General features: G+C 42.0%; 2 protein-coding genes across 2 annotated transcripts in view; both read right to left on the reverse strand.

Moving 5' to 3' along the window:
- Positions 1-15,649, reverse strand: part of RFXAP (regulatory factor X associated protein) — a 299,237-nt gene that overhangs the window by 194,815 nt on the left and 88,773 nt on the right. The window lies entirely within an intron of this gene.
- Positions 8-14,089, reverse strand: EXOSC8 (exosome component 8). Its single transcript, XM_075265931.1, has 11 exons — positions 13,946-14,089; positions 11,653-11,689; positions 10,858-10,921; positions 9,347-9,420; positions 9,113-9,158; positions 8,556-8,661; positions 7,294-7,339; positions 5,577-5,673; positions 4,608-4,728; positions 2,488-2,594; positions 8-135 (listed from the first exon to the last, which is right to left on the reverse strand). The coding sequence occupies exons 1-11, from the start codon at positions 13,960-13,962 to the stop codon at positions 20-22; spliced, it is 831 nt and encodes a 276-aa protein (XP_075122032.1). The 5' UTR covers positions 13,963-14,089; the 3' UTR covers positions 8-19.

Below are 15,649 nucleotides of genomic sequence, written 5' to 3' on the forward strand. Positions count from 1 at the left end.
TGAAAAACAAACGTCTGCTTTATTGTGTCTTGACGCTGAGCAGAACTTCATCCAGGAGAGTCTGCACTTCCTTATGTCTGGAGACTGCCCGGCTGATGCACTCCTGAAGTCTTTCTGCAGAAAAGGAGCTGCCACCTGAGGAGCGACGACAACAATGAGAGACATTGTGCTAAAGCAGTTCGCCATACCTTGTATGCCTGAAGCGCGCTAGTCTGATTTACAGAAGACGACGTTTTATCATCTACTGTCTACAGATGTCACATAATGTCCAACTCCCAACCAGACACCATTCAAGCAGGGGTGGTGATGTACAAAGAACTATTTCAGGGGAAAAATATGGCGGGGAGGTTTATCATGAGATTTTTTAATTTTTTGCACAAATTCTCAAACATCGTACTTGTAGTTTACTTAACTGGTGCCCTTGCTGCTGCGTCCATTGATATACATTGGCTCCCAGTCAGTTGTTCCCTTAGGGCTAGTTTACACGAGGCAAAATGGTCGGAATCAGTGTCAAAATCCTGCCGCCTCCCAATGAAATCAATGTGAGCCGCTCATGCGACATGCCCTTTCTTCAGGCGGAGTCTGCCTTACGACACCGCCCTCCAGACTAGGCACATTCATTTGGGCCTAATCCGGAGCGGAAAGACATAAAGGAATATATTCACGCAGAACCCCGTGTGAACCAGCCCTTATAAAATGGCCGCTGAGCTCCCTGTGCCTGCAGCAATGTGGGGGATATTTATCAAGCAAAATGGGCCAGAATTCTGGCATTAAAAAACTGCGCCACTTTCATTAAAGAGGACCTTTCATATCCTTAGGCACATCATCCCCCAACAAAACAGGGCATGGCCTATGGTGCGGCATTTTCTGGCGTAAACTACGCCAACTTAAAGGTGATGTAAAGTTAGACTAAACAGTCTATGAATACGACAGATAAATCTGATGAAGTTAAAGATTGTCTAGTCTACGTTTGTGCTAGTTTTTAGTGTTAGTAAATCTGCCCCATGTCTACCAGACAGGACTCCAGAGGACGTCAGTGGCAATCTTATAACCAAACAGATAAGATGGAAGCGGTAACAGGTAAATACCATGTTCAAGTGTATCTAGTCAACTTCTTTTTAGCAGGGCGGAGGGTTGTTTTACAAGTGACACTTCAGTCCTGCCATGTTCTTATAAGTCACTGACATCACTGAGACAAGTGTTGGGTTTTTGTTAAAGAGTTCTGTAGACGGGGCTTGATAAATATCCCTCAGGTAAGTTGCATAATAAAAGGAGCGACTCTTCCTAGTTTCAATTCATATAGCGCAGAAATTCTAGTTCAATTTGTGGGGAAAAACGGACATCCGTGTCTTGCACCAAATTTATCCTGAGTTTGACATTATTTTGTTGCTTAAAGAGGACCTTTCATGGTTTGGGGCACAGGCAGTTCTATATACTGCTGCTTTTTTTGTAGAATGGGAGGAATCCTCGCAGAAACGGGGAGAACATACAAACTCCTTGCAGATGTTGTTCCTGGCGAGATTCGAAAACCTAGGACTCCAGCGCTGCAAGGCTGCAGTGCTAACCACTGAGCCACCGTGTTGCCCAGGCCGCAACACAATCTTTCAAAAGTACAGGGAGTTTTGAGCTAGGTGTAAGGAACTCTTAAACGTCAACCCCACACTCTGAATAGGGCCCAGCACCCGTTGCTCCATGTTGCGCCAGGTAATAATCTAGACAACCATCAGTCAGTATATACCAGGTGACCAGATAGATAGTAGAAGTGCCAGTCCACAAGCAGGAGTAGAGCGTCCACCGAAAGCACCTGGAGCACCATCTTGTGGTGCTCACCAATGGTCTTCAGGAGTAACCCTGATACTTAGTCAAAAAAAATCCCATTTATTTCCATGTGGCTGTATAGCCCTAGCCTTACCGTAAGAGCCACATCTGCTTCCTATTTCCATTTGCTGTGTCAGTGTCTACAGCTCAGGAGACATCTTCGCAGTCTGGAGATGAATCCTTTCATGTTGCCTTTTCTTTGTAATGCCAGTTCTAAAGAAAATTCTGCGGTGTGTTGTGCAATTCCAACGTTTATTCACACCAGGAATTACAGCAGTTCCCCACTGGTCCCATCTACTTGTGTGCAGCTGACCGCATGCTCTCCCATGTCTTACAGATAGATAAGACTGCTGAGGTCAGTGATTTGCTGCAGCGGTCTTGTCTGTGTATGGCATGAGACCACTGACTGGCCGCAGCACTCAAATATGGTTATTGGCACAAATGTGAATGGATACCAAGGCAAATCGCACTGCACTGGAGCTTGTGGGGGATTAAATGGGAGAATTTTTTTTTTTTTTTTTTTTAACCATTTCCTGCCTTCAATAAACCATCCTGAATAACCCCGTTGGGCCATCAGGGCAGGATGGGAGATGAAGTTTGCAACGGCTGCAGACACAGGTTGGAGATGAATGAAATGTCATAGGTTTGTAAGTAGACCCTTCATATTACCTGGTTTCCGAATCGTACATAGCTTTCCATCCTCATCTGTCACTATAGTCAGAAGTCCTGTGGCTAAGCTTTCTTCTTCATCTGTAGGGTCCACAAGAATATATGTGCTGGAAATGAAACAGACAGCGCAGCGTTAGTGTCTAATATGACTACATAGTATATCAGCCAGAGTCATAAATGAAAACCGCCACCCGGGGTAAAGGGCAATTCCGCATTACATTTATCTATATATAACAGGGGAAATGACTAGAGTCCTTTCACATAATGGAGTCCTTAATTGATTATGAGAAACGTCACTTTTTTTTTTGCAGACAGCACAAGGATGACATCTGTGCACTGATTATAGTGTTCACAGACCCATAAACTTTAATAGGTGTGACCGCTCTGCAAAAGAGGCCGAAGTAGAGCATGTCTGTTTTTTTTTTTTTTTTTACACTGACCCACTTAAAATCAATAGGATTGTGTATCGTCCATGATAAATAGGTGAAGAAGGCCCAAGACTCTCATTTACCCAAACCACATAGAGACTGACAACATTCTGTGTAAACACGGAGACACAGGGAAAGCTGTTGTCAATCACCATACATGGGTAGGGAGAGTAGTCTCATTGTCTCTCCTAGGGGTCCTGTCAAGATTTAGTCTAGGTGTTTTACTAAGATATCCTGCTGCAAACCTATATATCACAGAGTTCAGCTTCTCTCCTCTGTCATATAACCCTATATATCACAGAGCTCAGCTTCTCTCCTCTGTCATATAACCCTATATATCACAGAGCTCAGCTTCTCTCCTCTATCATATAACCCTATATATCACAGAGCTCAGCTTCTCTCCTCTATCATATAACCCTATATATCACAGAGCTCAGCTTCTCTCCTCTATCATATAACCCTATATATCACAGAGCTCAGCTTCTCTCCTCTATCATATAACCCTATATATCACAGAGCTCAGCTTCTCTCCTCTATCATATAACCCTATATATCACAGAGCTCAGCTTCTCTCCTCTATCATATAACCCTACTAGCCTCTGCCTGTGACCGCGTCTGTGTGTTGTTGGCATCGATGATCCGCCTTTATTTAGCAAATTGCTGGCATCAATGGTTTGCCTGCTCCTGCGTTTTGGCAGCTGTCCTGCTGCTGAACTCGTTCCTCGTGCTGTGCCCATGATTGTTCCGGCATCTCAGCAGCTTCCTGGGGCGCCATATAATGAGCGTGTTGTTGGTATCGATGATCCCCCTCAGCTCCACTTGAAGAGAACTCTGTGACTTCTGGCTACCTTCATAGCTGTCATTGTTTTACAATTTTACAACAAATTAGATTTTCTTTTTCCCGGCATGTTTAAAAGTAGCAAACTGCCAATTTGGATTAAAGGTGTTTTCCCATCCAGTGTGTCAGCACTACCTGGAGCTGATCAGATAATATGCAAATAGGTGTACACAATCCACTGAGGGTTAGCTGAGTGTTTACATAGAGAGATAACAGACCTGGCTGAGATAAGCTGCTGCAAGAGCAGTGTAATATAGTATGAACATAAATTCATAACAGTTGTGAAGCCATGTCATTTACCGAGATACAAAGTAGCCTATGTGTTAATCGAGGTTACAATCTATCTATGTGCTAAATTTCATTCAAATCCGTTCAGGGCTCATTCACATCTGCACCCGTACTCTGTTCTGCAGGTTTCCATTTCCTGCACAAAACGGGCAGGAGATGGAAACCTGCCGGCATGTTTCAAGCCCATTCATTTGAGTGTTTTATGCTCTCCGCTGTGAAACCGTTTTTTTTTAAACTGTACACATAGTCGGACATGCAGTACTCTGTGTCCGGTTTTTAAAAAAAAACGGTTTCATCGCGGAGCACATAAAACACTCACAGCCGGACTCGGCATGACAGGTTTCCGTCTTCTGCATGCAGAAGACGGACACCTGAAAATGGCTCTGGTTTGAACCCAGCGTCAGCCATTTTTGCGTGATTGAGGAACAAACATCCAAACAAACACACAAACTTTCACATTTATAATATTATTAGGAATGATAGAATATATCACAGAGCTCAGTTTCTCTCCCTTTCTCATATCCTGCTATCAGACAAGGAGGCAGAAGGAGACTGAGGATACTTACTCATCAAATACTGCGAATGATGTAGACACTGGATGTTTCTGGAGGTGCAGAGGACTTTTAGAGGATAACTGGACTTCTGCCAGGCCGGTTTCTTCACTTATTTTAACAGCTGGCAATTGTACTGTGTAAGAAGAGACCATCAGTAGTCAGAATAGAAGAGCGACATTTACTCTGTCTCAATAAGACCATTTTATTCTACATATTTAAGGTGTGACGTATGCAGGGACGTGCTGGAAGGTCCGATCACAGGAATAGTATGGCGCCTTCTATAAAAGTGTTACACAGATCAGTGGTCCAGTACAATAATCTGCTCTCTGTAGAAGTGGCATATGTGCTGCAGAACATATAAAGAGGTCTAATAAACCTGCTGTAATAACACGCTACTGACAAGCCAACAAAACAGGTATCTTGTGACATTTTCCAACTTATGCAAATGCCTAGTAAATGTGGAAACCAATGAATCGTCTGTTTTTGGATAATACGACAGGCCAAATATTTCTTATATGATGGAGAGAGACTGCTGGGATTTTAGAAGATACATATAAGCGCCCTCTGGTGGCTTCTCATATGAATGTTCTAATCACGGGAAAAGGAGCAGCGTGCAGCATGTGAACATGAACTGATACAGTGGTGCTCTGTGTATCCTTGTACAAGTTATATTCTGAATTGCACCAGGTTTTCAGCTTATCGCCACTCCCCAAGAATCTGAGTGCTGTGACAACCATTAACCATATCCTGTATCCCCTGTATAAATGGGGCAGCAGATCATCCCCAGTGCTTGTTCTCTAGACACTGAACAAGCAGAAAATGTAGCTAAATGGGTTTTTAAACTGACCACTGGCAATGCCGTTTTTCCGGGGATTTAGGTGGAAACCCAAAGTGTGAACGCAACATAAAACACAACTTGTTCTATAGATTACATCTATACATAAACCGTAAAATGGTATTGGATTGTAATGGATAGCTTACCATTTCTTAATGCAGCGACCAATGCGCAGACACAGGCATCAAGGAGGTTCCCGTCATAATCCAGACATATGAGATCACAATACAAAACCCACGCCAGCTGCAAAATATATATACACACAAATGTTATAAGTGAACCATATCTTGTCTCATGGTACTATTCTACTTATCAGCATGACATGTGCCCTCCAAACTAACAATGGATCCTTATTATGGAACAGAACATGATGGAGTACAAATTTTTTCCCTGACAAGATCTACTGTCATTAAAGGGAACCTGACAGGATGTTTAAGTCCCCAAAACCACGGGCAGCACCTGACTGTTGTGCTGTAATACTTCCCAATTATATCCTTTGCTTAACAGCCAGCATAAGTAATATGAGTTTTTGCCATGAGAAGTCCATGTCCTTATCCTACCCAGCCGAATGTTGACGGACACCAAACTTCATCATAAGCCCAGCTTAGATCAGCTCAATGGTGCACGGGCGAAGTTTCTCCCGAGTGTATGGGGACATTCCCTTTCCTAACGAACGTCAATCAATCCTGGTGGGAGGCATTAGGGAGAGGACATCATGACTTTTAGCACATGGTACATGTTGGCTATAAAACCGAGGCAACTTCTTGGCAAACCTAGAACACATCTGCAAAGTGCCCCAGAACAACTGAATCCCTTTAATGCAAAACATAAAGCTTATACATGGAGCTGGAATAGAGATGAAATGAAGCTTTGCTGCACCTTTAGTTTTTGGAGTGCTCAAAACCATCCCAGCTCTTCTTCCCTTCATCTCCTCCTTCCCTTTGCTCCTATTTAGTCTCATGTTTCAATTAAAACTGGGAAATACATAAGGAAACCTTCAGTGTGTCCCAGGAGATCAACCATGTCCTCCCAAGATTGTTTCTTCCACTTTACTTTTATTATTCATTCCTGGCTTAGTGTTTAAAGGGAACAGTGAGGGACATTGAAAAGGGAAAATCCACCCAAAACTGGCTATTTCATATATCATTCTTTCACCTGCTTTTTATCTTGCTGTTTATATGTCTACATATCAGACTAAGGCAGTGATTGCGAACCAATGACACATGTGTCAAAGGTGACACATTTTGGATGACGCAAATGGTCTGAACCAAGTGGCAACCTTCCATGAGGCGAGCTGAGGTGGCAGCGCTTCATGAAGTAAACTCATTTTGACACACCGCGATCAAAAGGTTAGCCACCACTGGCCATAATAAGATTCAGCAGTTCCTGTATTATGAAACGTCATGGTCTGTATTATACAAGTTTTCCACAAAGATGGCAGAATCTCCTATCATAGTTACTGCAGATGATGACAGGCTCCAGTCACACAGTTATAATGATAGGGATCCAAGCTCAGCCTCCCTGACTGTATACTTATGTGGTGTGTATATAAAGGGAATGATAATCACAGTATCCTCAAAGCAGGCAGAGATTGTACTGGCTCTAGCTGCTATAGATGATGCTGTGATGAAGAGCCACTGGATTCAAAGCAATATGTAGAGAAAGCAGAGGAAATCCTAAAACAAAGATGGCCTCTTTGTGAAGCAGAGGAGACGCTGCAGTGCTAAAAGTACAGTATATATAAAAGAAGTGCAGAATGTGGCAGACAATGACGTGGGGGTGGGTGATGGAGAAGGGGGGTATCCACTGCAGGTCTAATATATGTAATGGTAAATGTACAAATAAGGAATGGGATATCCTTACTTTGCCACTTGAAATGCACAAGTCTTCTTTCTGTATTATCTGTGAACTAAACATAAAAAGATAGTCAGTTATGGTTCATCTGGGTCCATTATAAACACTAACAGCAGAACATTTAGAGAAGCCCAGGAGGGGCCTCAAGGAGACCCTTATTTTTTTTTTCTTAAAAAGCGACACTGATGACACATTGCTAGCAAAGCTATTTAGGAAAAAAAGATGAAGGCGTCTCACCCCTACAACCTTGTTCTAGGTGTAAGTAGTCGGATCACTACTGATAAGACGCTGATAGCATATGTAATCTGAATATACCATACATGATAACGTCCCCTAGTGGACATGTAGGGTAAATGCGTTTAAACAAAGACCCTCCTCATGTAGGCTTAATACTGATGCACACTAAGTACCGACATATCTTATGTATAACCACTACAAATGGACTAGATCAGTGTAAACACACAATGGACTTTTACCCTGGAATTATTATTATTTTTCTTTTCTTTTTTATAACTTGAATTTTATTGAAATTTTTTTTCATAAAGAAGTTTACAATGACTACGGCGAAAAGGTTTACCAGTAATTCAAAGTGTGAACGGGCAGGAGAGAGAGGGACGGACATAGGAAAATCAATAAATCATAAGACATAGTCAACAGTAACAGTTCTTGCCTAAAAATCCAGTAGGGTCATAATAAACTAAAGAGCATGGAGTAAATGCATGGTTGAAGTCGTGCCCTACAAGACAAAGGGGGTTTCTCCTTCCCAAACATACATAATAATTAACACGTAAAACCCGACTGCGACAACCACTTCCCCCATTTGATCTTGAAAAAGGAAACATTATCAATCTATAGGATATCAAGTGTTCCATGGTACAAGTAAAGATGCCCCCCTTACTATCTCAGGTATATCTTATATCTCTGGTATAGTAGGAGTCGTTGTACTGTTCCAGTGCTTGGCAATACTTGTCCTACTGGCAGCTAAAGTGTGGAAAATGATATAATGATCTACAAGTGGCAGAAAACCTTATTCCAGGGATAATAAAGCAACCTGTGGACCCCAACGAAATGGATACTGCACAATATTACATAACAAGTCGTATAATTGGATGGTATAAAGATCCTGCCTCGGATTCTCATAAGCCGTACTGAGTTGAGAGAATGCGCACAATAACTGATCTCGAAATGGATTCCGTGTGGTTTGACCAACCTATTGGACCAGACAATGGTTCTTTAAATCCAGTATAAATTATGGTAAAATTTATTCTTACTTTTCAATTACATCAGCTAAAAACTGGCTGGCGACCTGTGCCTCTTCTCCTGGCGGTCCGGACCGAAACCGTGAGGAGCACAATGGTGTGAGTTCCACATTAGGTACTAAAGATAAAATACTACGTCAGTCTAAATAGAAGGTGAATTTATGAATACTTATGAAAGGTCCTCTTTAAGTTACAGCAACCAGAGGTTCTTATGGCTGTTGTAACGTCATCCAGGCAGCGGCTCACAGAACTGACAGCAGAGCAAGGGGGAGAGGTGTCCTCTGCACTAACAGGAGTGTATGTATTGTGTATGTATACATGTGGGTGTATTTTGATTATGAGCATATTTTGGTGTTATACTGTATAATGTATATGTGAGTATGGCTATATGTGGCCGCAGTGTTTGTATTATGTTTAACAGGTATGTATGTGTGGCTATACCTCTATATGATACGCACATATATGCAGACACATACACAAGTATGACTCTATCATATATTAAGAATTCATTATAGTTATTTCTAATTCATTTGACATTCATGGATTTCCTAAGAGTGGTCTTTACTTACCCATATACCCTTTATTGGGAGCATCTGTTGGAGGGTTTGAAAATTCCTAAAATAAGTGCAAATGAAATCTAATAAATTCATAAAGTTTAATAAGCAGAAAGAAGAGTGACTTCTGAAGAGAGGCAGTGACAAATATAATGGCGGAAATTACTGTCACCTCCCTTCCTGCCCACTTCAGCAGGTCTCTGAGGACACAACACTCCCTCAGTTTCGGCCTCACTTCTTAGGACTTACTGCTTTAATGCCGCATATTACTGTGCAGTTCCCAAGCTTCACTAGAGCTGAACCATCTGCTGTGGTAATGGACCCTGTAATAAGAATAGATCAGCCCATTACTATGGAGCCATAGAAGTGAAATTACATAGAAGACAAAGTGACAAACCCTGCGGTGACCACAGATGTTTTACATTCTCAGGAATATTGCAAATAAATGAGCAGGATGGATTCCTCTTCTCCTAAGTGACAGATCCTGATCGCCCACTCAGCTCCGCCAGCTTCCAAAAATGTTGGGAACCCGTGGGCCAAGCCCTCAAGGTCATGGAGTTGAGACTTAGAGTGTCGTAAAAGGTTACAGGGTTGATTTGTGCAAATGACGTGACTGCTCAAAAGGAGAATACTTGGGATGGCAATGATCTGTAGGGGGCGCTAATACTTATTCAATTAGCAAATGCAAATTGTTTAAGGAACTGGCTCATTGAGGTTGTTTCTGCTGTAAAATAATAGTTCAGGAGGGCAAACAGCCACTGATTTTATCAACAAGATGGTGCCACAAGGTATTGTCTGTATACATCATAGAGATGACCCCTGCTAGGGATCCCCTCTATATAAAGAGCCGCCTTCAAAAAAAAAAAAAATATATATATATATACATACATACACTATTCAAAGACCTTAATGTAGGGAAAAGAAACCTGGACTCTTCAGCATTGTGATAATCTAATATGATCCGTCAGCTCATCGTCCACCAATGAATCCTTTTTCCAGCACATATGAGGAATCTAGTGTCTGCTGCCAGTTGTTAACCATAGTCATGAAGCTAAAACATATGGATCTATAGGCAGCACATATGAAGTGGTCACACATTCATGGTTGCACTTCACTGAAATACTGTATATTAGAGGTGTCCTTGGTATCGATGGGCAGTCCAGGCAGAAGATGTAGGGTCTTGGGACAGAGGAACCTAAATACAGGCATCTGTGGTATGTGAAGATCCTAAGCAGCTCCCACTTTACAATACCTTGTACCACAATTTACGTGTACTATAAGCGCTTTCTGGTGTCTAGATCAACTGGTTGGCAAGTATAGCTGGCGGAGAATGTCATCACTGAACACTTCTCCATTAAAAAGGTTTTCCCATCTAAGCAAGTTATCCCCTATCCATAGTATACGGGATGCATTGCAGATCAGTGGTGGGCCAGCCGATCAGACCCCCCCCCCACTGATCCAGACAATAGGGGACTTTTGGCACTGTACTTATTTTTATCATTCCCACTGAAAAGAATGGAGCGATGCGCAAACTGTCAGACAACCAGAGGAGCGTAGTTCTGATCAGTGTGGTTCTCCCATGTCCTATAGGTAGGGGATAATGTGCCCCTTTAATATAATTGGGATATTTAGCAATCCCCCAATATCCTTTGTATTACAACAAGAACTCTATTTACAACTGGCAACGGGGAAACCAAACTCCATATTTTAACCTAATGTACAGCTGTCCAAAACGACAACCTATTATTTCTAACACTTACCAACATTTATCGTGGTTGTCCTAAAATCATTCAGATCTCGTCCATCTGGTCGACAATTCTGTTTCTGTAAAACAATGAGATGTATATATTCTGACCAGAAAATTGATGTGTGAATTAAGGCCTAAAGATATATCACCACTTCCTTGAGCTTAGATCAGCTAGAAAACTGTATTTCAAAAAAGATTTATTCCCCGCGTACAATACAAGTTTCACCATTGTGGTTAGCAGTGTTTCCATGGAGTTCAGACCCAAGCAAGGACATCAGCGTGGGGTTTGTACGTTCACGCTGTAAGTTCACACAGCGATTTTTGGTCCGGAACCTGAGGCGAGGCCGCCTCAGGTTCCAAACCAAAAGCCGGGTACCCACGACTGAAAGCCGATGCACTGCACTGGCATCCAGTCGCGCACTCCGCTCCGGATTAAGCCCAATGAATGGGCCTAGTCCGGAGGAGAGTGTATCTTCAGGCCGAATCATGCTACGTATTCCGCGGCTGATTCGCACCCCGCTGATCAGACCCATTCATCTCAGCCTATTTAGCTGAGTAATAGCAGGAGGAACAGAAATGGAAGAGGAATTTATGGCACAAATCTGCCTCAAATTCCTCTTCCATTTCTGCTGCATGAACATACCGTAGTTGACTTCCCATGCAAGTGGCCATACAGCGTGTGTGAGATAGCAAAAACAGATGGCGAGTCCCTCAGGGACAGAGGCCAAGAACCATCTTCTTGCCATGCAGTGACATAGGCTGGTGCTAGCTACACAGCAAGACATAAGTAATATTACATTTTACTTACTAGAAACTTCCGGTAATATTCTAATGGCTCCACTGTTCTGCAGGAAACAAGACAACAAGGACAGAAGGTTAGAGATGAAATGTACAATACTGAATGAAATGCATGAGCAGATGACTGACGAGTCAGAGGAAAGCATATACAACAAAGACGCAAGGGGACACTTGAGATTCTTAGACGTGAGGCACTTCAGATCAGGCAACACTGAGACTTCAGAGACTGACATCATTGACAGCTGTCCAAAAACTAATAACGATTTGTAAGAAGATTGTTGCATTTGGTGGGGGTCAATTTCAGTCCGTGCACCAAACCCAAAATATTGGCATGGGCGTAATTAGTAGAGTGGCAGACACAGCAGCTGCTATGGGACCCAACAACTAAAGTGGTCCATATCCACAGAGACCTGGGTGCAAATAGTGATAATTATGGAAGGGGATTTGGTAAACTGAGTGCACCTCCATTACTTTACTGCGACATCATAATGTCTGCATGTGACATCATTATAATTACACTAGCAATACCCCCCCCCCTCCTGCATTGGCCGCTCCAATCAGCTCACGGTTGTGAAATTCGCGAACCTACGGGGATGGTAAGGCACCTATGTTTACTTCCGCGCGCCATTCTAGGTATGTGCAAAATCTGACTGTAATCCGTGCGTCCGTTTCGGCGTTATTGAGGAACAAACACCCAAACCCACAAACATCCAAACTTTCACATTTATAATATATAATATAATAATATTAGTGTAGTATTAAAGATTCTTCATGTGCTGTGAAGTCACAGCGTACACAGTGAGATTTTTGTGCATGTATTATCCCTGTACTGTGATATCACTGTGTGTATTATCCCTGTACTGTGACATCACTGTGTATATTAATCCTGTACTGTGACATCACTGTGTGTATTATCCCTGTACTGTGACATCACTGTGTGTATTATCTCTGTACTGTGACATCACTGTGTGTATTATCCCTGTACTGTGATATCACTGTGTGTATTATCCCTGTGCTGTGACATCACTGTGTGTATTATCCCTGTACTGTGGCATCACTGTGTGTATTATCCCTGTACTGTGACATCACTGTGTATTATCCCTGTACTGTGACATCACTGTGTATTATCCCTGTACTGTGACATCACTGTGTGCATTATTCCTGTACTGTGACATCACTGTGTGCATTATCCCTGTACTGTGACATCACTGTGTGTATTATCCTGTACTGTGACATCACTGTGTGTATTATCCCTGTACTGTGACATCACTGTGTGTATTATCCCTGTACTGTGACATCACTGTGTATTATCCCTGTACTGTGACATCACTGTGTGCATTATCCCTGTACTGTGACATCACTGTGTGTATTATCCCTGTACTGTGACATCACTGTATTATCCCTGTACTGTGACATCACTGTATTATCCCTGTACTGTGACATCACTGTGTGCATTATCCCTGTACTGTGACATCACTGTGTGTATTATCCCTGTACTGTGACATCACTGTGTGTATTATCCCTGTACTGTGACATCACTGTGTGTATTATCCCTGTACTGTTACATCACTGTGTGCATTATTCCTGTACTGTGACATCACTGTGTGCATTATCCCTGTACTGTGACATCACTGTGTGTATTATCCCTGTACTGTGACATCACTGTGTGTATTATCCTGTACTGTGACATCACTGTGTATTATTCCTGTACTGTGACATCACTGTGTATTATCCCTGTACTGTGACATCACTGTGTGCATTATTCCTGTACTGTGACATCACTGTGTATTATTCCTGTACTGTGACATCACTGTGTGCATTATTCCTGTACTGTGACATCACTGTGTGTATTATCCCTGTACTGTGACATCACTGTGTGTATTATCCCTGTACTGTGACATCAGTGTGTGTATTATCCCTGTACTGTGACATCACTGTGTGTATTATCCCTGTACTGTGACATTACATTGAGGCACTTAGTGTACAGGAGACCACACTTGCACTTTTCATGTCCCTACAGTCTTACAGTGGTGATGATAGATTGGGGCCCCATTACATGTTATACTATAGAGCCCCATAGTTACCCCCTCCCCCCAGGATGGTTACAGAGCTCCATAACACCACATCCGTGTTTTTGCAATTGAATAAGTTTCAGCAGCCAGACTCCTGATGTTAGCACATGTTGGCACCCCCTAGCTATGATCCAGGTATATATCCCCACTAGAACAGACAGCACTGCCCTATGTGCCCACATAATGCCTCACAGACTCCGGGGATAACCCTGCATGTGCCCGTCCACTCACTTGTATCCGGCAGCCATCTCTTCGTCCACAACATGTGTCAGCAGAGAACATGCAGATGAGGAAATCACATGTAGAGAACATAGAAGAAGCGCTACATGTGACGTACATACATAGTGCCCGGGCACACAGCGGCTACAGGAAGTCACCGCACATGTGCTGCATGGAAACACCTACTACATAGCCCATGCCGTATCCTGTGCGCTACTGCCCCCTCTGCCGGCCACATGCAGGAACTGCGCCCCCACTGTGTACGGATCAGTATTGGGAGATCCTCTGACGTCACAGAAAACAGATGTGAAAAAGTTATAAAATATCATCTGTGGTAATAACTACAATAACAGCTCTGCACATGGCTTGTCACAGTCTCACATAGGAGCACACCAAGCCAATGCATAACAATACAAAGCAAGATACATAGAAAGAGGTCCTGACAGATAACATCATGGACAGCTGTATAGATAGATAGATAGATAGATAGATAGATAGATAGATAGATAGATAGATAGATAGATAGATAGATAGATAGATAGATAGATAGATAGATAGATAGATAGATAGATAGGAGATAGATAGATAGATAGATAGATAGATAGATAGATAGATAGATAGATAGATAGGAGATATAGATAGATAGATAGATAGATAGATAGATAGATAGATAGATAGATAGATAGATAGATAGATAGGAGATAGATAGATAGATAGATAGATAGGAGATAGATAGATAGATAGATAGATAGGAGATAGAGATAGATAGATAGATAGATAGATAGATAGATAGATAGATAGATAGATAGATAGATAGGAGATAGATAGATAGATAGATAGATAGATAGATAGGAGATAGATAGATAGATAGATAGATAGATAGGAGATAGATAGATAGATAGGAGATAGATAGATAGATAGATAGATAGATAGATAGATAGATAGGAGATAGATATATGAATGGATAGATGATAGATAGATAGATAGATAGATAGATAGATAGATGGATGGATAGATAGATGTGTAGATAGAAGTAAAGGCAGATAGATGTATAGATAGATACATGCATATACAGACTCTAGCTATGCATATATCTATTATCTGTCTTCCTATCCTGTTTGAAGTCATCCTCCCCTCATTTTCTCTACTACACAGCCCCTACTCCATACACAGTAACAGTCAGTGAGAGACAGGAACAGATCTCAATACAGAATCAAGGGAAAGAGTGAAAAAAATACAGGATTTCACAGAAAGGAACCAAAAATTTGTTAACAAAGTATATTACAAAATGTATTAATGACACATACACTGTCAGAAAATCAGAAGTTGTCCGAACATACACTGTAGTTTAAAGAAAATGTTTCTAGACAATATTTTTATTATAATATTAACCTGACACAGATCACAGAGGGTCTTAATGCTGAGACCCTACAGCATTTATAGCATGGAGTTCTTCTCTACCCACAGAATCCATAAAACTGTAGCTCATATATGGCCTGTATGAATGGAGCAGTCTACCATGTATGTGCATTGCTGCTCCATTCAGTTCTATCCACAGATAGCTGACCTGTGTACTCGGCTTCTCTTCAGCAGTCCATTAGAGATGAATGTGCAACCTTCTGCTCTATTCATGCGAGCCACACAAGACCCTGTTTCCTGTGACTGATGATGGTTCCAGTGGTCAGACTCCTCCCAATCCAGTAGGATAGGGGATAA

The sequence above is a fragment of the Leptodactylus fuscus genome, chromosome 2 (genome assembly GCF_031893055.1).
Source record: "Leptodactylus fuscus isolate aLepFus1 chromosome 2, aLepFus1.hap2, whole genome shotgun sequence".
NCBI classification, from domain to species: Eukaryota; Metazoa; Chordata; class Amphibia; order Anura; family Leptodactylidae; genus Leptodactylus; species Leptodactylus fuscus.